Source organism: Macaca thibetana, chromosome 1 (genome assembly GCF_024542745.1).
Source record: "Macaca thibetana thibetana isolate TM-01 chromosome 1, ASM2454274v1, whole genome shotgun sequence".
Classification (NCBI taxonomy): Eukaryota; Metazoa; Chordata; class Mammalia; order Primates; family Cercopithecidae; genus Macaca; species Macaca thibetana.
In genome coordinates this window covers 209,004,486-209,027,983 of record NC_065578.1, presented here as the reverse complement: position 1 = coordinate 209,027,983, position 23,498 = coordinate 209,004,486, and the positions used below count along the sequence as shown (strand labels likewise).

General features: G+C 40.3%; 1 protein-coding gene across 8 annotated transcripts in view; it reads right to left on the bottom strand.

Moving 5' to 3' along the window:
- Positions 1 to 23,498, bottom strand: part of RYR2 (ryanodine receptor 2) — a 795,071-nt gene that overhangs the window by 254,712 nt on the left and 516,861 nt on the right. For all 8 annotated transcript variants that reach the window (XM_050770606.1, XM_050770614.1, XM_050770624.1 and 5 more), the window contains exons 28-29: positions 15,026 to 15,234; positions 12,495 to 12,669 (exon numbers count right to left, since the gene is read on the bottom strand). In XM_050770606.1, coding sequence (XP_050626563.1) covers positions 12,495 to 12,669; positions 15,026 to 15,234 — 384 coding nt within the window. The remainder of the gene's footprint in view (positions 1 to 12,494; positions 12,670 to 15,025; positions 15,235 to 23,498) is intronic.

Genomic DNA, 23,498 nt, shown 5'->3' with positions numbered 1-23,498 from the left:
TAAGGAGATTCCCAATAATAAGTTACTCTCCCAGGTCTGTATCATGATAGCAGGTTGCACAGAGGATGCTGGTGACAGGAACTTCACCTGTTATGGTGGAGCCAGGCAGGTGGGTTTGGGGACGGTGCAGACCTACTAACCTGAATTCACTCCATGTTGAAAGCCAGTCTTCTGGATCAGCCACAGATTTCCATCAAATAATCGAACTGCTGCAATATTTCAACTGAGGGTACAAAGCATACTGTAGGAATAAACTGGCAGTTCTATATCCTGGCTTCCTTCCTTTTTTTCTAAAACAGCAGCATGATAAAATCAATAATGGAAAGTTATCCCTGCCTCTGTTTTTCATTTTCTTTTCTATCTACAGCTATACAGCTATTTTAATTGCAAAAGTATTCTGGTTTTCTTCCATGGAAAGGAATTCCACGAGTTCTGAGAGGACTCAATTTTATTCACTGCCCTTTCAGGTGGTAAATACAGACTCAAAAGCATTGTTTCTGGATCTGATTATAACCATCACAGGCCTCGGAGATGATTTTTGCTTGCAGAAGAGCTGAGAAGCTTGAAATGGACAACACAAGATATGTATCCATGGCAGACATTGTAGAATGCAGGTAATCTCCAGGCATAAATAACCATTCTTTTACCATAAACTATATGTCAGGATTTTAGGTGACTCACTTATTTTTAATTAAGGATATCATTAGCTCTTCAAACTACTGATAATATGAGGCTCTTCCCAAAAAGAATAAATTGAGACTAGTACTAGCTTAGTAGAGGATACAAGAGTAGAAGGGGTGGCATATTGGTCAGTTCAGACTACTATAAGAAATGATCAGACTGGCCAGGCACGGTGGCTCAAGCCTGTAATCCCAGCACTTTGGGAGGCCGAGACGGGCGGATCACTAGGTCAGGAGATCGAGACCATCCTGGCTAACACGGTGAAACCCCGTCTCCACTGAAAAAATACAAAAAACTAGCCAGGCGTGGTGGCGGGCGCCTGTAGTCCCAGCTACTCGGGAGGCTGAGGCGGGAGAATGGCATAAACCCGGGAGGCGGAGTTTGCAGTGAGCTCAGATCCGGCCACTACACTCCAGCCTGGGCGACACAGCGAGACTCCGTCTCAAAAAAAAAAAAAAAAGAAAGAAAAAGAAATGATCAGACTGAGTGACTTAAACCACAGAAATGTGTGATCTCACATTCTGGAGGCTGGAAGGCCAAGATCAAGGTGTCAGCAGGCTTGGTTTCTCCTGAGGTCCCTCTCCATGGCGTGTAGATGGCAGCCTCCTGTCTGTATCCTCACATGGCCTTTTCTCTGAGCACAGTCAACCCTGGTGTCTCTTCCTCTTCTTATGAGGACACCAGTCATACGGGATTAAGGCCCCACACTATTACCTCATTTAACCTGAATTACCTCTTTAAAGACCCCATCTCTAAATACAGCCACATTGAGGGTTACAGCTACGCAACTCAGTCCATAACAGGTGCAATGGAGACTCGGTTCGTATTCAGAATGCTGTATCTGCTAGCAGACACAAGTCCTCCAAAGCCACGTGTGTGGAGCTCCAAGGAACCCGGAAATAACCCCTCATTAGAAGAATCTGAATTCTACTTTATGTGGAAATTCATTTCATTACCCCTTAAGGCATTTCTTTTTTTTTTTTTTTTTAAAGCATTGTTAGGGCCTGGCGCAGTGGCTCATGCCTGTAATCCCAACACTTTCAGAGGCCGAGGCAGGCAGATCATCTGAGGTCAGGAGTTCGAGACCAGCCTGGCCAACATGGTAAAACCCCCTCTCTACTAAAAATACAAAAAATCGTGGTGTGTGCCTGTAATCCCAGCTACTCGAGAGGTTGAAGCAGGAGAATCCCTTGAACCTGGGTGGAGGTTCCAGTGAGCTGTGATCACGCCATTGCACTCAAGCCTGGGCAACGAGAGCAAAACTCTGTCTCAAAAAAATAAAAGAGTTCTTGGGATTTCACATGGCTCTGGAGGAGCCAAGAAGAAGCGGAGTGAGACATGCAGTCATCCTCACAGTAGTAAGAATTAGCCCATAGCACCTAAGTTCTTTCAGCAGACAAGCATACATTTCACATCAGAGAAGACTCTTGTGTATGGTTTTCCCTATGCTGCCACTATGCTGGGTAAATCGGATATCACCTGCATTTTTTCACTGATGTTCCTTTGGCTTTATTGTTTTTTTCCCCAAACTTTATTGTTGCTGGTTCTGTTTTGCTTTTCTTACACTGAAGTTTGAATTATGTACATATTGGGTATGATATATTCTATAAGGGAATCTGGTTAACAACCAAACTGAAGAACAAGTGAAGAAGGGAATACATTTAGGTGACAGTATGACATGTTAATTAATTACTGATTTCATTTTAGGGAGATTTAGTATATATATATTTTTAAGACAGGGTTTCATTCTGTCTCATAGGCCACTGTGCCCAACTGATTTAGTATAGTTTTAATACAAATTAGGTTTAATACAGGAGCTCAATAATGCACTTTTTCCCATTTAAATTAATAATAGTCTTTTGACCTATGGAAATTTGCCCTATCAGTGTCCTTTAAGAAGTAAATTTTCCCCCTGTGCAGTGGCTCATGCCTGTAATCCCAGCACTTTGGGAGACCGAGGTAGATGGCTCACCAGAGGTCGAGACCAGCCTGACCAAAATGGTGAAACCCTGTCTCTACTAAAAATACAAAATTAGCTGGGTGTGGTGGCTCATGCCTGTAATCCCAGCTACTTGGGAGGCTGAGGCAGGAGAATTGCTTGAACCCAGGAGGCAGAGGTTGCCATGAGCCAAGATCATGCCACTGCACTCCAGCCTGGACAACAAGAGCAAAAAAAAAAAAAAAAAAAAAGCAAATTATCCTCACACGGCAAGGAAGAGACCACAAGGCAAAGAAAAAGTACAATTTATTATTAGCTGGGATTTGGGACTCAAGTTCTGATTTTTTAAATTGGTGAGCTGGGCTAGATCATAAGTGAACCAGAAGATTTGCTTCTGTTTCTCCAGAGACTTAGAATAAAAGCCACTGGTTGGCCTTCTTAGTTTTGTTTTTTTTTTTTTTTTTTTCCTCTAGGCTGACATCTGATTCTCAGCCCTTGAGATGTTACTATTCTAATGGTACAAAATAACAGGGAGAGATAAACCCAACCCAAGAGGTCATCAAGGAACAACCCATTTCTCCATGTGGCCAGGAGCATCTTAAGTCATTCACTGCAGGACTCCTCCATTCCCAGAGGTCACAGATTTATCCCAAAGATGCGGGCAGGAAGAGACACTGAGGGAGAGTACATGCCCCCACTCCCACCACCTTATCAAAACTGCAGAATGGATGAGAGACTTTAACAAGTCTCCAAAATTACCTCCAAAAGAGGCATTGTAAAATAAGTCTCCAAAACAATACATCCAACATGGTCATTGGATCAATTCTGGTTCAGAAATCTTTTGAAAGAAATTCTCTTGTGTAGGCTTATGTTAGAAGATGGAAGGGAGACTTCCCTTTGGAAATAGGCTTCCAGAGAAGGCGGTAATGGGAGGCACCAAAGGACTATGTAGGATATGAGACAATCAAACACTAGGGAGGTGGGGAAGAGAAAGAAATACAGAGAAGCCATTCATCCAAAGCCGTTCATTTTGCTTGGGGAGTTCCGCTACACACACAAGGCACCCAGCTCATAAAAGAGAGGATACTACTATGACCTGTACTTGAGCCTTTTTTTTCTGTGCTAAAATGAAAAAAATTGTCTCATTTCATCCACTTGTGCTTGAGATCACACCCCCTTTCACCTTATCAGGAACTTGAGTAATTATCTCCTCTCATACTCATGCCTTTATCATCAAATTCTCCTCTTCTTACTAGATTGGTCCCAAAAGCTCCACAGACATGCTCCTGTTTCTTCTTTAGGAATTTCAGAACAGGTAGGGTGGCTCACGCCTGTAATCCCAGTACTTTGGTAGGCCACAGCAGGCAGATCACTTTAGGTCAGGAGCTCAAGACCAGCCACCAGCCTGGCTAACATGGTGAAACTCCGTCTCTACTAAAAATACAAAATTAGCCAGGCATGGTGGCATGTGCCTGTAATCCAAGTTACTTGGGAGGTTGAGGCAGGAGAATCGCTTGAATCTGGGAGGTGGAGGTTGCAGTGAGTTGAGATCGTGCCACTGCACTCCAGCCTGGGTGACAGAGTAAGACTCCATCTCCAAAAAAAAAAAAAAGAAGAAGAATTTCAAAATGCACAGAAGTGGACCGTGGATTACTGATAACCTTTTGTCCATGACATACTCTCACCATCACCTGTTTTTATTTACTTAGCTGGTTCTTTTAAAAACACTATAAGTATCTTCCAACCTATTGCTCAACAGGGTTGAGTTCCTTCTGGAGGCTCTGCAGTGAACCCACTTCCTGACTTTCCTGTCATTTCTAGAGGTCTCTGGCTTTCCCTGACTCCCAGATCAATCGATCCATTGATCTCTCTCTCTCTCTCTCTCGCAAACACAAACACACACACACACACACACACACACACACACACACACACACACACACTCCTACTTCCTTCTTATAAAATCCTTGTGATGACATTGGTTCCCCACAGGTTAATTTCCTTATTTCAAGATCACTATCTTAATCACATCAACAAAATCTCTTTTGCTATGTAAGGTAACATAGTCATAGATTTCCAAGAGTAGGTCATCAGTCAACATCTTTGGAGGACATTATTTGGCCTACCATAGTTATCTTTTGGGACTTCTTTCCCTTAGATATCCATGTTGTCATTTGTTACTGTAGTTTCCATTCCGTGTGCTTTCGGTTGTATCCTGGCTTTGGCAATTGTGAATAGTGCTCCTACAACCATTCTTGTACATATCTCCTACTGTTGAGACACATTAATGTAGCTAAAAAATTGAAGTAGAATTTCTGGGTCATGGGTATGTGAATATTCCATTTTCAGAGATACTGTCATGCTGTTTTCCAAAGTGCAGAGACCAATTTGTACTCCTAAGAGCAATGCAAAAGAGGTCCTATGGGTGCAGTGCTTTCCAATATTGAGTATTGTCAGGTCTTTACAAATGTTTGCAAACAGAATTGATATAGAATAGCATTTAATTATGAATTTGCACTTCCCCGATCAATAATAATGAACATCTCTTCAAACGTTTGTCCCTCTGAGTTGCTACTTCTATGAAATACCTGTTCATACCTTTTCATCATTTTGCTTGATTTCAGAAATTATATTTTCTTAGCACTAACATTTTTTTTCAGTTGTACACATTGTGAATAGCTTCTCCCCATTAATAGATGACTGTTTTTATGCTTCCTTTAAGGCTTTTTTTAAAATGAATGTTCTTAAATTTGTCTATATTCTCCACCAGTGGTTTCAAAGTTTTGCTTGTGACATTTAAGACCATTTGGAGTTTGTTATCATATATGGTGTGAGGAAGTGACTATGTCATATTTTCCATATAGATCCCCATTTGTCACAGGCCTCTTTTCTCCAACATACTGACACACTACCTCATCATGTTCTATGGTTCCATACGTGTGCTGGTGTGTTTCTGGCATCTCTACTTTATGCCATTTGTCAATTTGTCTGTCCCTACAACAATACCACTCTATTTTAATGACTATAGCTTTACAATAAATCCTGCTATCTGGTAGGATATGCATCCCCTCGCTGCTTTTAGACAGAAGATATTATAGCCCTTTACACTTCCATATACATTTTAGAATCATCATATCAACTTCCATAAAAACACTTGATTTTTTTTTTTTTTTTTTTTTTTTTTTTGAGACGGAGTCTCGCTCTGTCACCCAGGCTGGAGTGCGGTGGCTGGATCTCAGCTCACTGCAAGCTCCGCCTCCCGGGTTCACGCCATTCTCCTGCCTCAGCCTCCCGAGTAGCTGGGACTACAGGCGCCTGCCACCTCGCCCGGCTAGTTTTTTGTATTTTTTAGTAGAGACGGGGTTTCACCGTGTTAGCCAGGATGGTCTCGATCTCCTGACCTCGTGATCCGCCCGTCTCGTCCTCCCAAAGTGCTGGGATTACAGGCATGAGCCACTGCGCCCGGCCAAAACACTTGATTTTTATTTGAAAAGTATGATTGACAGATTGAAGCTATAGATCACTTTTGGAAGAATTAATATCTTCAGGCTTTTGTCTTCTCCATGAACATAACTCACCTCATTTATTTGGTAGTAAGTCTCTTAATAAAGTCAACCATCTCTCAATAAGTTTTAATAATTTTCTCAGTAAAGGTATTGTGTACCTTCTGTTAGATACCTAGCTACTGCTAGTCTTTGATGCTACTGCAAATGGTATCTTTAATTTACTTTTCTTAACTGCTGCTAGAATAGAAATTCTACCTTGTGAAACACTCCAATTGTTCCTAGTAATATGTGCAGATTCTTTAGAGTTTTCTTTGTAAATACTTATATTGTCTTCAAATAATAATAAATTTGTTCCTTTTACTCCAATTCTTATCACCTTCAATTTCTTTTTCTTGTCATATTACAAGTTTGAAAAACAATTTAGAAAAATCTTTTAGCACAGGAATAAGTTGTGGTTGCTAAAGTACTGAAAGGTTTTATAAGTGCTCTGTAATTAAATTTCTCATATAACTAGTCTGTCTCTGTGTCTGTGCCATGCTTGATATGGCATGTTTTGCCATCTTCATAATTCCTTCTTATTGTTACAGAGATGGTCAGCTCAGACATATATACATTGGCTAGTAAAGTAATGAAAATAAGTATGTGGTAAGATGGATGGAAATTTATATATGTACACTGGGGGTGGGGGAAAAGAAGAGAGATCTCAGGCCTCTACTACCCCTGTTCCTGTCTCCCAGCTAATGTGATGAGGATCACCTCCACTAGGCTCTTGAGGAATGTGTATGTAAAGGGATGCTCCATATAAAAATCATGGCTTTAATATATAAAGCCTTGGTCCCAAAACATAATGTGGAATAGTCTCTGGTTTTGATAAAATGCCGTAGACCACAGATGAGTCAGGAGAGCTCCTCCTAGGTTCTGGGTATGGAGGAGTATCATAGCTTGATTAGCTACTATACCTCTGCGGGTAAAAGTTGAAATGTCAACTAAGTTATTAGGTAGCATGGCTTATAATAAAAATGGCTCCTGATTAGGTAATTGCATATGAACTTACAGAATTATACGTACATCTAAAAACACTCCTGTGGGAAGAGGAATCCTTGGCGCTGCCCTGCTGGCAAGCCATGATTCCTGTTCCCTCTCTAAACAGACTGGTGTCATGGGTGGTCTTTGATAGTCCGGTGAGTCTGAAGGTTCAGATGAACCTAAGAAAGCCCCTTGATCAATATGTCGGTTTTCTATTGCTATGGAACAAACTACCACAAACTTAACCATTTAAAGCAATACTCATTTCTTATCTCATAGTTCTGTAGGTCAGAGGTCCAGCACGGTAGGGCTGGGTTCTCTGCTCAGGGTTTCATGAGGATAAAAATCAAGATGGTAACATGGGCTACATTCTCATCTGAGGGTTGGAGTCATCTTCCAAGCTTCCTGGTTGTTGAGGGAATTTGGTTCCTCGGGCTGTAGAACTGAGTTTTCTTGGTTTTTGTTTGTTTGTTTGCCAGTTATGAACTTGGGGCTGTTCTCAGTTCTCAGAAGCAGCCTGCAGGTTCCCACCATGTTGCTCTCTCCATACCACAGCAGTTTGCTTCTTCAAGTCTAGCAGGACATTTTATCTCACATTTTGTATCTCTCTGACTTTAGGAAGGGCCCAATCCCTAAGGGCTCATCTGGTTAGGCCAGGTCCACCTGTATAATCTCTATTTGACTAACTCAAAGTAAACTGATTTAGTGACCTAATCATGAGTGATACCCCATCATATTCACAAGTTCTGCTGGCGCTTAAGAGGAGAGGGTTATATAAGATAGTGTGTACACCACGGAGAAAGATTCCTAGAAGCAATCTTAGGATTCCGTCCATAAGAGTGAACACTGCAACCTCTTTCCCTGCGCTTCCCCAATCCTGATTTTGAATGGTTATCAGTCCAGTGGTGAGAAGAGACAAGCATTCATGGAAAAACTTAAGCTCATCAAAAACTGTTTCCACACATGCCCTGCACTATTCCTTTGCTGACATGACAGTCAGAGGGGTCTTTTAAAAGTGATGATTCAAGGAATCCTTTTGCCTTCCCCAAAGATACTCTGAAGAGATTTTTAAAAAGCCAAAGAGAAGGGAGAATCCTAACAGAGGGTCTGCCACATAGACAATGCAGGCTTTAAACCCTGAAATTCTAGTGGAATTTCACTCTAGCTCAACAATGCTCTTCTTGACCACGTAAGCATGGTTTTGAGGAGGAGTTGCGGGAATGAGAGTCTTGCTCCTTCTACCAGAGACCAGTGTTTCTGTCTCTGTGTAACTGGTTTTTATCCAGTTAACAGATGAGTTTCCTGAGGGATGCTACAGTCCTTATTTGAGGAAGGGGTCTTCTGAAGCCCCTTAGAAAAGCCCTAAAAGCATCTTTTTTTTTTTTTTTTTTTTTAGACAAAGTCTCACTCTGTCGCCAGGCTGGAGTGTGGCGGTGCGATCTCAGCTCACTGCAACCTCTGCCTCCTGGGTTCAGGCAGTTCTTCTGCCTCAGTATCCCGAGTAGCTGGGACTACAAGTGCCCGCCACCACACGCAGCTAATTTTCTGTATTTTTAGTAGAGACAGGGTTTCACCGTGTTAGCCAGGATGATCTTGATCTCCTGATCTCGTGATCCGCCGTCTAGTTCTGGAAGAGGATAGGGTTGTTCCTAGTAGCACCTTTATGGAACAACCCCATCCTCTTCCAGAACTAGGATGGCCATAGCTCCACCTGGATTTAACTGGATGGCCGCATCAGTCTTTCAAAGATGTTTCTGATTTTCTTCTTGGTATTATATAGAAACAACTTATACTGGTCAGCATGTCATTTCAGTTGTATAAACTATGCAAAAGATAGAAAGGTCAAAATATACATGACCATGTTGTCTACTAAGCTGACCAGACAGGGATCTACAGCCTGTGACTGTGTATGTGTGTGCATACACACATATACATACATATGCATCTGTCTAGGTGTGTGTGTGTGAATATATGAATATAGATATAGATACCTCCATGGATAATAATTTCTACATTTATTCATCTTACCACATGCTTTAATAGTCAATGTATAAATGACTAAGCTTTCTCTGTAGCAATAAGAAGAAATTATGAAGATGGTTAAAAATGCCAAATGAAACATGACACAGACATAAAGACAGGCTAGGTGTAAGAAAAATTTAAAATAGACCACTTATCAATCCATTTTAGTACTTTAGCAACCACAGTATGTTTCTGTGCTAGAAAACCCTGAATAGTTTTTCAAACTGGATCCTTTGAGCCCTAGCTATCTCAAGGCTAGCTCTCAGTAGTGACAGGTAGATTAAGGAGCTTTTTTGGGAAGCTATATAAAGTTAATTTGGGAGAGGAGGGAAGGGGAAGAGATATTCCAGTACCAAAAAGCATTGAAAAATCATGGGCATGGATAAACTCTGAAGTCCTCTTTATGGTAGAAAATTTAGATTCATCACTGACCCCTACAAAGTTACTACTTAATGATCATTGCTACCTAAAGCTTATAACCTGCCTTGAAGACCAAAAGGCACACCCTCCAAAAACCTCTATTAAAAGCCCAGCAACATCAACCACAAAATTTCAGATAATTCATCAAAATCCCGTGTTAGCTCTATGATAGAGATACCGATACAAAGTTCGAGTCAGTTTTTAAATTTTAAAAATTCTATGAAGTACACAAAGTCAAAAGCCAAAATTGTTCAAAACCATGTGCCACCGTGATACCCTTCAGAGCCTGTCTCATTATTGCAATGGTGATTGGTCTCTGCGACTGCATGGTACCATGAACATTTGTTACGTGCTTAAACAGTATGGATGAGCATTCTGCAAATCTGTGTTATTATCGGAACCACGTATCATACAAACAGAACTCACACATGCATTTAATTTTTTTAACATCCAAAGAAAGGAAGCATAGCAGTCAAGTATTTTTAAATTAATTAATAATTATATAATTAATATCATATAATTAATAACTATATAATTAATATATAATTAATAACTAATTATATTATATAATTAATAACTATAAAACCAATTAAAAAATGAAACCTAGGTCACATTCACAATAGCAGCCAATGTAGACAGATAGATAACACCAATAAAAAGCCTTCCTCCTACCTTCCCACTAATACTTTGACATCCCTAAAAATAATATCAGAGAAACGGAGACAGGTAGGGGAGGGTTAGAGCACTAATTTCACCACCCAGAGATAAGTGTTCAAAATAGATATTAAGGGTACAAAAATAGTTAAAAAAAAATGAGTAAGACCTAATATTTGATAGCACAACAGGGTGGCCATAGTCAGTAATAATTCAGTCATACATTTTAAAATAACTAGGAGTATAATTGGATTGTTTGTAACACAAAGGATTAAAGGTTGAGGGGATGGATACCCCATTTTCCATGATGCAATTACTACTCATTGCATGCCTGTGTCAAAACTTCTCATGTACCTCATGCATATTAGACTTACTATGGATCTCCAAAAAGTAAAAAGTAAACATTTTAAACATAGATATTGAGTTACACATGTAAAATTCCTATTATTTTTGCAAATTTGTGTTATGGAAACGATGTTCATACCTGCTCAGAAGCTAAATGAATGAATACAAAACTTAATACAAGCAATGAACTGGCTAACATTTTGAAGATCAGTGACAAATTTATATAGACTATCAGAAATAGGCCGGACGTGGCGGCTCACGCCTGTATTCCCAGCACTTTGGGAGGCTGAGGCGGGTGGATCACCTGAGGTCAGGGGTTTGAGACCACCCTCACCAACATGGTACAACCCCGTCTCTACTAAAAATACAATAATTAGTCGGGTGTGGTGGTGCAAGGCTGTAATCCCAGCTACTTGGGAGGCTGAGGAAGAATAGCTTGAACCTGGGAGGCGGAGGTTGCAGTGAGCTGAGATTGTGCCATTGCACTCCAGCCTGGGCAACATGAGTGAAACTCTGTCTCAAAAAAGAAAAAAGTAAAGAAAGAAAGAAAGAAAAAAATACTGGTTGAGGTAGGTATATATCTTAAAATCCAAGACTATACATATGCAAATATATTTACATTTTTATATGCAAATATATCACAGGATATATTCGAAAGCCATTTTGAAAAGAAGTGTTGGCTTATCTTTGAAATAAGGTTATTATTACTATTTTGAGACAAGGTCTCACTCTGTCACCCAGGCTGGAGTACAGTGGCACAATCACAGCTCACTGAAGCCTTGATCTCCCTGGGCTCAAGTGATCCTCCCACTTCAGCCACCCGAGTAGCTGGAGCTACAGGAACACGCCACCACACCTGGTTAATTTTTTTAATTTTTGTAGAAACAGTCTTGCTATGTTGCCCAGGCTGGTAGCAAACTCCTAGGTTCAGCTATCCTCCCGCCTTAGCCTCCCAAAGTGCTTGGGTTACAGGTGTGAATCACCATGCCAGGCGGAAATAAGATAATTATACAATTTTTGTCAGCTATTGTTTTGTTTATATGCTCCAGAGTAACACTATCCAATAGAACTTTCTGTGGTGAGAGAAATATTCGCTCTCTGCATTGTCCAGTAGGGGCATCCCTGGCTACCTGTGGGAACTGAGCCCTCCAAATGGTGGCCAGCATGACTAAGAAACTCAATTCTTAACTTTTTAAAATTTAGGCCGGGTACGGTGGCTCATGCCTGTAATCCCAGCACTTTGGGGGACTGAGGTGGGTGGATCACCTGAGGTCAGCAGTTTGAGATCAGCCTGGTCAACAGGGTGAAACCCTGTCTCTACTAAAAATACAAAAATTAGCTGGGCATGGTGGCGAACGCCTGCAATCCTAGCTACTTGGGAGGCTGAGGCAGGAGAATCACTTGAATATGCGAGGCAGAGGTTGCAGTGAGCCGAGATCACACCACCGCACTCTGGCCCAGGCGACAAGGGCAAAACTCCATCTCAAAAAAAAAAAAATCAAACTAATTTAAATACAAAACAGCCCTGTGTGGCCAAGGCCACCTAACTGGGAGCACATCGCATCTCAGAGGAGTAAATGTCTTCCTTGCTTCACCAACACCCTACATCTTTTTTTTTTTTTTTTTTTTTTGAATACAGTCTCGCACTGTTACCTGGGCTGGGGTGCAGTGGTGCGATCTCGGTTCACTGCAACCTCCGCCTCCCACGTTCAAGCGATTCTCCTGCCCCAGCCTCTCAAATAGCTGGGACTACAGGCGTGTGCCACCACACCCGGCTAATTTTTTGTATTTTTTAGTATAGATGGGGTTTCGTCACATTGGTCAGGCTGGTCTCGAACTCCTGCAGAACCTCCGCAGAGTTGCGGCAAACTTAAAAACAACACAAAACATAGCAGACTTACCGTCGCCAACATCAAAGTCCTTGAAAGCCAGTTCTGAACCTGAATCATCAAGAAGGATTTCACCATTCAGTGTGAACATCATGGTGTGTTCGTTCATGTCAACCATACAGCCCACGACATCGCCTGCTTGCCAAGAGCGCCCATAGTGTTCGTTGCCCTGATGCCACCGCTGGGCCTATACAGAGGACAGAAAAGTCCCTTGTCACAGACTAAGACAGGAAAATAGCACCCACCCACCACTCTGTCACTACTTAACAGCAGCGCCTTCTATTAACACAACAGCAGGAGAAACTGCAGCTGGCATATCTGTCTACTGCAATGTCCTAAGCAAAATGGAACTGTCTGGGAATTCTAAATTCCTACCTAATATTAACATGGTATATTATTGAATCTTGAAAAAAAAAATCCAAAAGCTATTTCATGATTTTGAGAGCCCATTATTTTAAAAATCTAATCTCACGTACTTTCTGCTGAAAGAAAACTTATATGCCTTTAGAATATATTATTTTTCTGCGACAATGAATGTTTCCCAGAATATGGTTTGTTTTTCTCTCCTCCCACAAATACAAATAATTATGAGCTAGGGAATCAAGCTGGGCATCTGTCATTGAAAATGATAGTGTAATTTTCATCTATTTCAAAATAAAATTTCATTCCTTAGAACCGATGGCACAGATATTTCAACAAAATGGAAATCTAGAAGCATTTCAGTGACATACTAAAAGTAAAAACGCTTCAAATCAAACCTAAAAATATCCTTAGGATATCTGCTGAAGTAACAAGCCAAAAATTGAATATAGATGCCAACCTTTTCTTCTATATACATAAAGTGAAATCTCATATTGTAAGTACATTTGAAACACAGTTTTGATAAATGTGACTTTTGGATCTACAAGCATATTCCATTGATTTATAGGTACACCTGAGTTATGTGAATTATTTTGTCAGATAAATCTTTTGACTTTTTCTTAAGCCTCACCTGCATTGTGAATTGGTATGTTACCGGACAGAGTCGCCAATGCAGAACGATGACATAATTCCTCTCAATATAACACACTGTCTTTTTTAAAAAGTTTATATCAGGTATCAAAAGGCATAAAATGCCCAACCCACTTACCTGGCTGTAGTGTTCGCCTTCCAACCCCACCCACCCCATGCCTGTTCCCAAATCGGGAGTATCCTTTCTTGCCTATAATTTGATTGGGAGTAAAGGTTATTTTAACTTTCCTCAGGATACTTCCCACTCTGGTTCATTACATCTGATCTTCAGGAGATGTAAACCTAAAGCTACCTTTTATCTGTTATTTTATTTTTTTAAGTTTAAATTTTGCTAATTTTGACCCCCCCAAAAAAAGTGTTAAAATTTTCTATTTGAAATTTAAAAAAAAACTGGATTCAGGAAATGTGATGTTTCAGAACTAAGTGGGTCAACTGCCCTAATTTCAAGCCTGGAAAGGCTTTCCTCAGAGGACATTTCACACCAAGAAATATCCAAATGTCAAATCTCTTCATGATTGCTTATTTATTCCAATTTTATTTTTCTTAGTTAAAAAGTAGCTTTTCCCCCCTCATGTGAAAAGGAATATAAATTCACTTAAAAAATAAAAAATAAAAACAAGACTTTAAAAAATCTATGATTTTACCAATCAAAAGTGACTATTATTATCCTATTGTGGCTATAATCATATACACACTGTTATTGTTATTTTTTTGTTTGTTTTGAGACAAGGTCTCACTCTCTTGCCCAGGCTGGAGTGCAGTGGTATGATCATGGCTCACTGCAGCCTCGACCTCCCGAGCTCAAGCAATCCTCTCACCTCAGCCTCCTAAGTATTGGGTGAAACTCTGTCTCAAAAAAAAAAAAAAAAACCATGCTTGGCTAATTTAAAATTTTTTTTGTAGAGATAGGATCTTACTTTGTTGCCCAAGCTGGTCTTGCACTCCTAGCCTCAAGCGATCCCTCTGCCTCAGCCTCCCAAAGTGCTGGGATTACAGGCACCTGGCCCATATTACTAATCAAAATATTTTACATATGTAAAACAATCTTTAAACATTTATAAATATATAACAAAATAAACACCTGACCAGCTTCCATCCAACTTAATAGAAATTACTAATAATGTTGAAAATGAAAACCATTTGTGATTATAAACAACACTGCTTTAAGCATTGTAGCTATTAAATGTTTCTACAAACATATCATTAATTATAGCTTAAACTCCTGACATGGAATCGCTGTATCAATGTATATGCATTTTTCCTCTATATATGTATCTTTAACATTTTGATAGACAAAGATGATTTATCTTTTGACAACCATGGAAAAGCAATGTCTTACTTGGTGAATTTCACCGTATTCATGTGTTGTGGGGAAGGGTTTTGAGATTATGAGGACAAAAGCTTTCCTATGAAATATTTTTTCCATGTTTGTGCTGTGGAAAATACTGGTATTGTGATGCTACCAAGAGGAACAGCAGAGGAGACAAGCCTCCAGCATGTACAGATGACCGGTACAGGGCAAACCCACTCACCTTGAAGCCATCAAAGGCAAAGGCACGTTCATCCGAGCCGAGCTCCTGATCCGGTTGACAACCAGGCCGACTCCAACCAACTCTCATGTCTCCAGCAGTGACTGTCTCAAATTCAAAATACCACCGTCCCGCCTTCACTGCGTAAGTCTTCTCGGCTCGGAAGATTCGGAACCTTTCCCCAGTGCCGCTGCACACTTCGGCTCTGGCTGCTGGGAAATGGACAGAGATTTCTGGTGGTCATTGCATGGGGAAGTGAAAGAGAAGGAAAGATAACATAAATAACAGAAGGAAAGATACATCATGACTTTAGTAATTCAACCTTCTGGGATGATGATAATGATACCTTCTTATCTTCTTTCCCATTTTACCAAGTGCTTTCTTATCTAGGATCAGCCACTGTCAGACCAGCTGGGTGAAGTGGAAGGCGCCAGGGCTTGCACTGAGAGACTGGGGAATGAGCCTCAGTAATGCTGCCAGGGTTGGTGGCGTTCCCTCCGTCAGCCTCATTTTCAGGAGGGAACGACCTTTCTGTAGAACAAAACCCAAAAGTGCCTTGGTGCTTTGGTTGTGGAGGAAGAGATGGCAAGAAGACAATAAGAAAAAAGATCTGAACTGCTCTGCATAAGAAATGAATAGACATTTATGGGTGAGAGAGAAGAGGGAAGATGAAGCAAGGAAGAGAAGAGAAACAGAAATAAGGGAAAGTTGTAAACAGTGGAGAAAAGTAACAATAGTATCAATAGTAAAAATTTCCCTACAGGTTGGTGATGGCTAAGGAACTCAAATGTGATGCAAAATTTTTCCATTCTCACGTACATCTTCACTGTGATCTGCTATACACACAAATGCTGTATTTAAAAGATCTGGGGAAAATAATAAAAAGGTCAGCATCCAACATTAGGACCAGTATGACGCAAAAGGGGGCATAGTATCTGCAGGAAATGAGATGTAGGTGAGACTGCGAGACAGAGGGGGAAGCCTCAGACTGAGGAACCCAGAGCCAGAATGACGATGAGAAGGTAAGTCCCTCTGGAATCACAGGAGAGAGGAATGAGTGTTCATTGAATTGATATCTCAAAGAAGGTGGTCACCTCAGCTGAGATCTGAGTTAGATGCAGAGGAGGAAAGTGCAGACTTGACCAACATCACACAACTAAAAATGGTAGAATTCGGGAGCTGCTTCATGTTACAGCCCCTCTTCTTCCTACTTTGCCTCCAATAGCTGGCACAGAGTTACTAGATACTGGTTAAATGCTAGTTCTCAGCCAAGTATGGTGGCTCACAGCTGTAGTCCCACACTTTGGAAGGCCAAGGTGGGAGGATCGCTTGAGCCCAGGATTTTGAGACCTGCCTGGGCAACGTAGTGGGACCCTGTCTCTATAAAGAGTTTAAAAATTCGGCCAGATATGGTAGTGCATGCCTGTAAGTCCAAGCTCCTCAAGAGGCTGATATGGAAGGATCACCTGAGCCTGGAAGGTCGAGGCTGCAGTGAGCTATGTTCATGCTACTGCACTCCAGCCTGAGTGACAGAATGAGATCCTGTCTTGAAAAAAAACAAAACAAAACAAAACATAACAAAGAAAGAAAGACAGAAACAAGTTCCTATTTGTCTCTCCTTAAGATTTGGGAAAGACCTTATGCATAACAAAAATTTAATAACAGTTCAATCATTGACTTGGCATGATCAAATTAGAACTATAAAAATAATCTATATAGGCCAGGCACGGTGGCTCATGCCTGTAATCCCAGCACTTTGGGAAGCCGAGGTGGGCGGATCACGAGGTCAGGAGATCGAGACCATCCTGGCTAATGCGCTGTAACCTCCTCTCTACTAAAAGTACAAAAAATTAGCCGGGCATGGTGCAGGTGCCTGTAGTCCCAGCTACTCCGGAGGCTGAGGCAGGAGAATGGTGTGAACCCGGGAGGCGGGGCTTGCAGCGAGCCGAGATCGTGCCACAGCCTGGGCAACAGTGCATGACTCCATCTCAAAAAAAAAAAAAAAAAAAATTAATCTATATAAACACTAAAGGTTGCCAATACACATACAGCTAGGTCATATGTAACAATTTAAAATTAGATTTTTAGTGAAGACAACACGTCTGTAGTATGAGATGGCTCCCTATCACATGGGCTTAATTAATGAAATGATCAATAACGGCTTTTTGATAATGGTGGTGGTGATTGTTGAATGTAGAACTAACTGAACCTGCTGGCTAACCCTTCAGAAACTAGCTTAAGTCTCTGAATAAGAGAGAGAAACATCTCTGTGGTTAAGGGTAAGTTCTCATGCCTATTACTTAGTAACTAAATATGTTTTGAAAAACAGGATCGTAAACTTTGTCTTAAGAGAAAAAAAAATTCTATCAATTTTATGATATTTAAAGGTAGTTTGTGCTATTAAAAAAAACTAAAAAAAGCCACTGGGCGAGGTGGCTCACACATGTTATCCCAACACTGTGGGAGGCTGAGGCAGGCAAATCACTTGAAGTCAGGAGTTCGAGACCAGCCTGGCCAACATGGTGAAACCACATCTCTACAAAAAATACAAAAATTAGCAGGGTGTGGTGGCATGTGCCTGTAATGCCAGCTACTTGGGAGGCTGAGCAGGATAATCACTTGAGCCCGGGAGGCAGAGGTTGCAGTGAGTCAATATCGTGCAACTACACTCTAGCCTGGGGAACAGAGCAAGACTGTGTCAAAAAAAAAAAAAAAAAGAAAGAAAGAAAAAGAAAAAAAGAAACTACTTCTCAGTGCTGCAACACTAAATAAACAGGAAAGTCAAATTTTTATTCAGAGTTAATATTTCCTCAAAAACAGATTACTGCTAAATTGTTTCCTTAAAACATGCCTGTACCCTTCCCTAAATGAATCTAAGAGATATTAAATAAGAGCTATAAATTACCCAAACATTTGGAAATTATTTTTCACAAATTGCACACCTTGTAGCATCAAGCACCTGAGCCACAAAGTAAGTGCTCCATATATACCTGCCAAACTGTATCTAGAAACAAAGACTCTTCTGGGCTCCGGATATAGGAGCCCAGACAAATACCCAGACAGGGGAGCATCCTGTCAAAGACACAGAACCCTCCCCCAAACACCCTTATGCTTCGCTCCATTTTAAACATGATAGATTTATATGTTTGGTAGGCAATCACAGCTCATGTAAGTGTGTTATACAAGTAATTTTTATCCTGTTATAATGAATATAATAATAATGGACATTTAAAAATGAATAGTTGGGAGATATAATCCTGTCATACATTATGAAGTCTGTTGGTATTCAAAGTAGAAACAATTCAGGAATTATATTATTAACAAACACCTCAAGATTAAGGCCAAGGACTGAGAAAAGTCCCAGTACCTCTCAGGCATGACACACCACCAATGACCTAACTAGGGCCTAAAAAGGCCTAAAGTAACCATACACTCTCCTCTCCAAACAAGACAGCTAAAAAAATATATGCCACTAGAGGGCAGTCAAGATCTAACTATACATTAAAATCATAAGTTACAATAAGATATAAGGAAAAGCTAAAATTTTATACATATCTAGAATCTTTTAGGACTAATGATAATGCTTTTTTAAATTATTGGTATTAATCAGCCATCCTTTCAACCTTCTGGTATTATTTTGGATAAAGCAATTCAAATCTTGATTAAACCTTGTAGTAAATAAGAATAAATTCCATTTTCACATGCTTTAAAATATTATTGACAGCAATACTCCAAAGATACTACAACTGAAATAGAGTTCACATTTTATCTGCAATACGTAAGCATTCTCCTAAGAGAAAATAAATTATAATTCTGATTAATTACGTAAGGCTTGATTCAACTTTTTATGCCCTTGACTTTTTTTAAATGTCAGCAACAGCAGTATAGACTATTTTAAATTAATGTTTTTAATCTCATCTTAGTGATAATCAGACTGATTTTGCTTTATGCTATAAAATCTCTCAACATCTATCTTTTATTTTTTATTCCCACCATCCTTGTTCAAAAAAACAATTTTTCTAAAGCCTCCCAACTGGTCTATCTCCAAGCACTGCCCCCTCCAATCTGTCCCTTCCCACTGTTGCCATAGTTATATTGCTATTGTAAACTGTTATCACACATCAAGCTCTTGCTTTAAAACTTCCTGGGGCTGGTACTCTTTATACAAATTTATCCATATTTCTTAGCTGAGTTTGCAAGATATTCCATATTTTGTCCTAATCCTTCTATCTTCATCTATGTCTGTTGTTCTCTCTCCCATCTGTACCCTATATTTTATCCTAAGTGGACCATCTACCCTTCCTCAACTCTTTCTATACTTAACCACATCAGATGTACTTTCTTTCTAGTACCAATAGCCTTTCTGACACTAATCTCTACTTGTTGAAATTTTGATCCTTTCAACATCTAACTCTGAAGACATTTTCTCCCTTTACTGATTCCCGATCCTTTCAACATCTAACTCTGAAGATGTGTCTCCCTTTACTGATTCCTCCCATTGGAAAATTAATCTTTCTTCTTATGTCTTTTCCATACAGATCACCTGCGTCCTTACTATGAAGCATGCTGTTAAATTCTGGCATAGGGTGAACAATAAACCTAATCTCAGCTTCTACTGTAGAATATGCCACTCTATTCTCATTGCTCACTGTTCACATAACTTTAGTAAAATCAAACCTTGTCAAACAACTGTCAGTGGCTCTGTCTCTAAATTCTTAAAATACAGAGATCGTGTGATCCCTATTTTTTCCTCCTTGTCTTCTCATTTTCTTATACATTCACTCTTCAAACTCATTAGATTCCTTCATTCTTCCCTTCCTTACCTGTATAACTTTCCATACTTTCTTGCCCTTATTAGCTTTTCCCCTACTTGCTCTGTTAACCCCAATTACTGTCCAATTTCGCTACCTTCACTGAGAACATCTGTTTGCTCTGCTGAGTTTGCCAGAAAACACATGCACAGAACAGACTGGCACCACCAACTCACAGGCTCTAACCTCAATGGGACCATCAATGTTTCTCCACAATGTGTTTATCTGTTTGCAGCTTGCTCTCTGTTCCATCCCACAAAACAGCAATTTTTAATCTTTATTGCTGAGTAACATCAGCAGAAATGGTAGAGAAAGAATGTCCAAAAATTCTCTTCTCCACAAAATTAATGAGAACACTGGCAAAAAAGTTATGCAAATGAAATTTTTCACAGCTCCAGAAATTAAAGGCTAGCAAAAGCCAGGGAGTGTTTATTTGACAAAAATGTCCAAATGTTGGTAAGAACAGCAAACTAGTGATGTTTGAATTTGCTCCTGCCCCATCACACCCTCTCTCTAATTCCAAGGCATATTGAAAACTAACAGCCCCTCAATCGTAGTGAAAATCAGCCACCCACAAGCCCTTGTAGTGGGCAGAACAGAGCTGGAGTTCATCCAAAGCCCAGTTCCCAGATAACTGTCATTATGTTCCCTTTTCTGGAAAATTCCATCGGTAAGACTTGTCTTTAATCCACTTGACCTAAAGCTTGCCCAGTGCAAATAGTCACTTCTCCAAGGACATTTGCTGAAAATCATCTGAGGCAGTTTGTTAGCCTTGCAGCTCTGTGAGGCAGCAATAACAGTTGAGGCAAACAACAACTGACCAAAAGGTTTGAAAGGAAAAGCTGGGGAATGAAATATTCATAGTGGGATGTGAGAATCTCCAACATATTCCTGGGACTCTAGAAGGCCATGCTCATGCCCAGGGCTGTGCATGTATTCAGGAAAAACCTGAAAAAGCTTACACCTCTGAAAGACCTTGAGGCTCTGCACATGCAGTAAGAGAAGGCTAATGTGAAATTGTGAATTGCCTGGTTGAGTGTTGAAGGCATGTGCCAACATGCTCACGTCACATTGCCTTTCCTTCGGTAAAGACTGGGAGACCTATCGATCCTAGGCGTTTAAAGCAGTCTCTGTCCTACCATTAGCTGACCACGAAGCTAATGAAACTGAGACTTCAGTGGCCACCCATGACAGGCAACATAGTCTGTACTAAACCAGTTTAGAAAAATTACTAAGGAAACAAACAACCATGACAATAAACACAACAACCAAATCTGAAATAGGGGTGAAAACAGAGTTGCCAGATTACCTTATTTAAAATGTTCAATTTTTCACAAAAATTGTGAGACACGCAAAAAGACAAGAAAGTATGTCCCATACATAAAGGGGGAAAAAGCAGTCAACAGAAGTTATTCTTCAGGAGGCCGAGATGTTGGGCTTATTAGACAAAGACTAAGTTAGGTATCTTAAATCTGTTCAAAGAACTAAATAAAACCATGTGTAAGGAGCTAAATAAAAGTATGAGGCCGGGCACAGTGTCTCATGCCTGTAATCCCAGCACTGTGGGAGGCCAAGGCAGGTGGATCACCTGAGGTCAGGAGTTCAAGACCAGCCTGACCAACATGGTGAAACCCCGTACCTACTAAAAGTACAAAATTAGCCAGGCATGGTGGTGGTCCATTTCTGTTCTGCCCACTCCAGGGGCGTGTGGGTGGCTGATTTTCACTACGATTGAGGGGCTGTTGGTTTTCAATATGCCAAGGAATTAGAGAGAGGGTGATGGGGCAGGAGCAAATTAAAACATCACTAGTTGCTGTTCTTACCAACATTTGGACATTTTTATCAAATAAACACTCCCTGGATTTTGGCCAGTCTTTAATTTCCAGAGCTATGAAAAATTTTATTTGCATATTTTCTTTGCCAGTGTTCTTATTATCCCAGCTACGTGGGCGGCTGAGGCAGGAGATTTACTTGAACCCGGGAGGTGGAGGTTGCAGTGAGATGAGATCACGCCATTGCACTCCAGCCTGGGCAACAAGAGCAAAATTCCATCTCAAAAAAAAAAAAGTGAAAAATCATGCTTCACCAAATAGCATCAATATCAATAAAGAGGCAAATTATAAAAAAGAACCAAAATTTCTGGAGTTGAAAAGCACAGTACCTGAAATTAAATATACACCAGAGGGCTCAACAACAGAGTTGCACTGACAAGAGTCAACGAACTTAAAGATAAGTCCATTAGTCAAGCATGAAAAACAGAAAAAGAAATGAAGAAACATAAGGAGAGTTTCAGAGGCCTGAGGGATACACTCAACCATACCAACATACACATAATGAAAGTCACAGACTATAAGGAGAAACAGAAAAGAGAAGAAAGAATGAATAAATAATGGCCAGAAGCTTCCCAAATTTAATGGAAAACATTCATTTATACATCTAAGAAGTACAATAAACTGGGGATAAATTCAAAGAAATTAAAACTAGACACATCATAATCAAACCGTTCAAATCCAAAAACAGAGAGAGAATCCTGAAAACAGTGAGAAGCAACTCATCACACAGAAGGGACCATCCAAAAGATTGATGTCAATGTCTCATCAGAAAACATGAAGACCAGAAGGCAGTGGGATGACATATCTGAGTACTAAAAGAAACAATAATTGTCAGCTGAGAATTCTATACCCAACACATCTTTATTGCTCTCTTTTTTTTTTTTTTTTTTTTTGAGACGGAATCTCACGCTGTTGCCCAGGCTGGAGTGCAGTGGCACGATCTCGGCTCACTGCAAGCTCCGCCTCCTGGGTTCACGCCATTCTCCTGCCTCAGCCTCCTGAGTAGCTAGGACTACAGGCGCCCGCCACCGCGCCCGGCTAATTTTTTGTATTTTTAGTAGAGACGGGGTTTCACTGTGGTCTCGATCTCCTGACCTTGTGATCCGCCCGCCTCGGCCTCCCAAAGTGCTGGGATTACAGGCTTGAGCCACCGCGCCCGGCCTCTTTATTGCTCTCTTCAAGACTTCTAATCCAGTCCAGCCTTCCCTGACTTCTACTCCTTAGGAAAATAAATTCATTTTCTATTTCAACCTGAAATAATAATTGTACAGTAGATTGCCCTCAGCTTCCTTCTGATTTTCCCTGTACACAGGTTTTTGCATCGTCTTCAATCTTTACTTCTTTCATACTAACCTTAGGGGAACAAGTGTTGTTCTTCCTTTTATATGAGGCCAATCCCTTGACCTGTGTTCTGAATTTCATTCCCTTCAACCTTCTCAGAGACCGCAGCTCATCAAGCTCCTCTTACTCTATTTTCAACTTCTCTCTCTCCCTTGGTGTAAAAATATCCAAATTTCTTTCATTTAAAAAATGAAATCTTTAACCCTCTGTTTCTCTCTAGTAATAGTCTCACGTTTATATTTATATATGTAATTGAATCCTGGTATATTTGTTGAATTGTCTCACATGCACCTCAAACTTAAGATGTTTACAATAAAACTCAGAATCTTCCCACTACCCCATGTCCATCTGCTCCCATTCCTGTGTTCCCAACCAATGTGTATGTAGTTAACATCTATCAATCCAGACACTATCTCAGATGCCTCCTTCGTCCTTCTGCTGATTCTACTTCTAAATGCCAAATATATTTTTCAGTTCACAGTATTGCCAAAG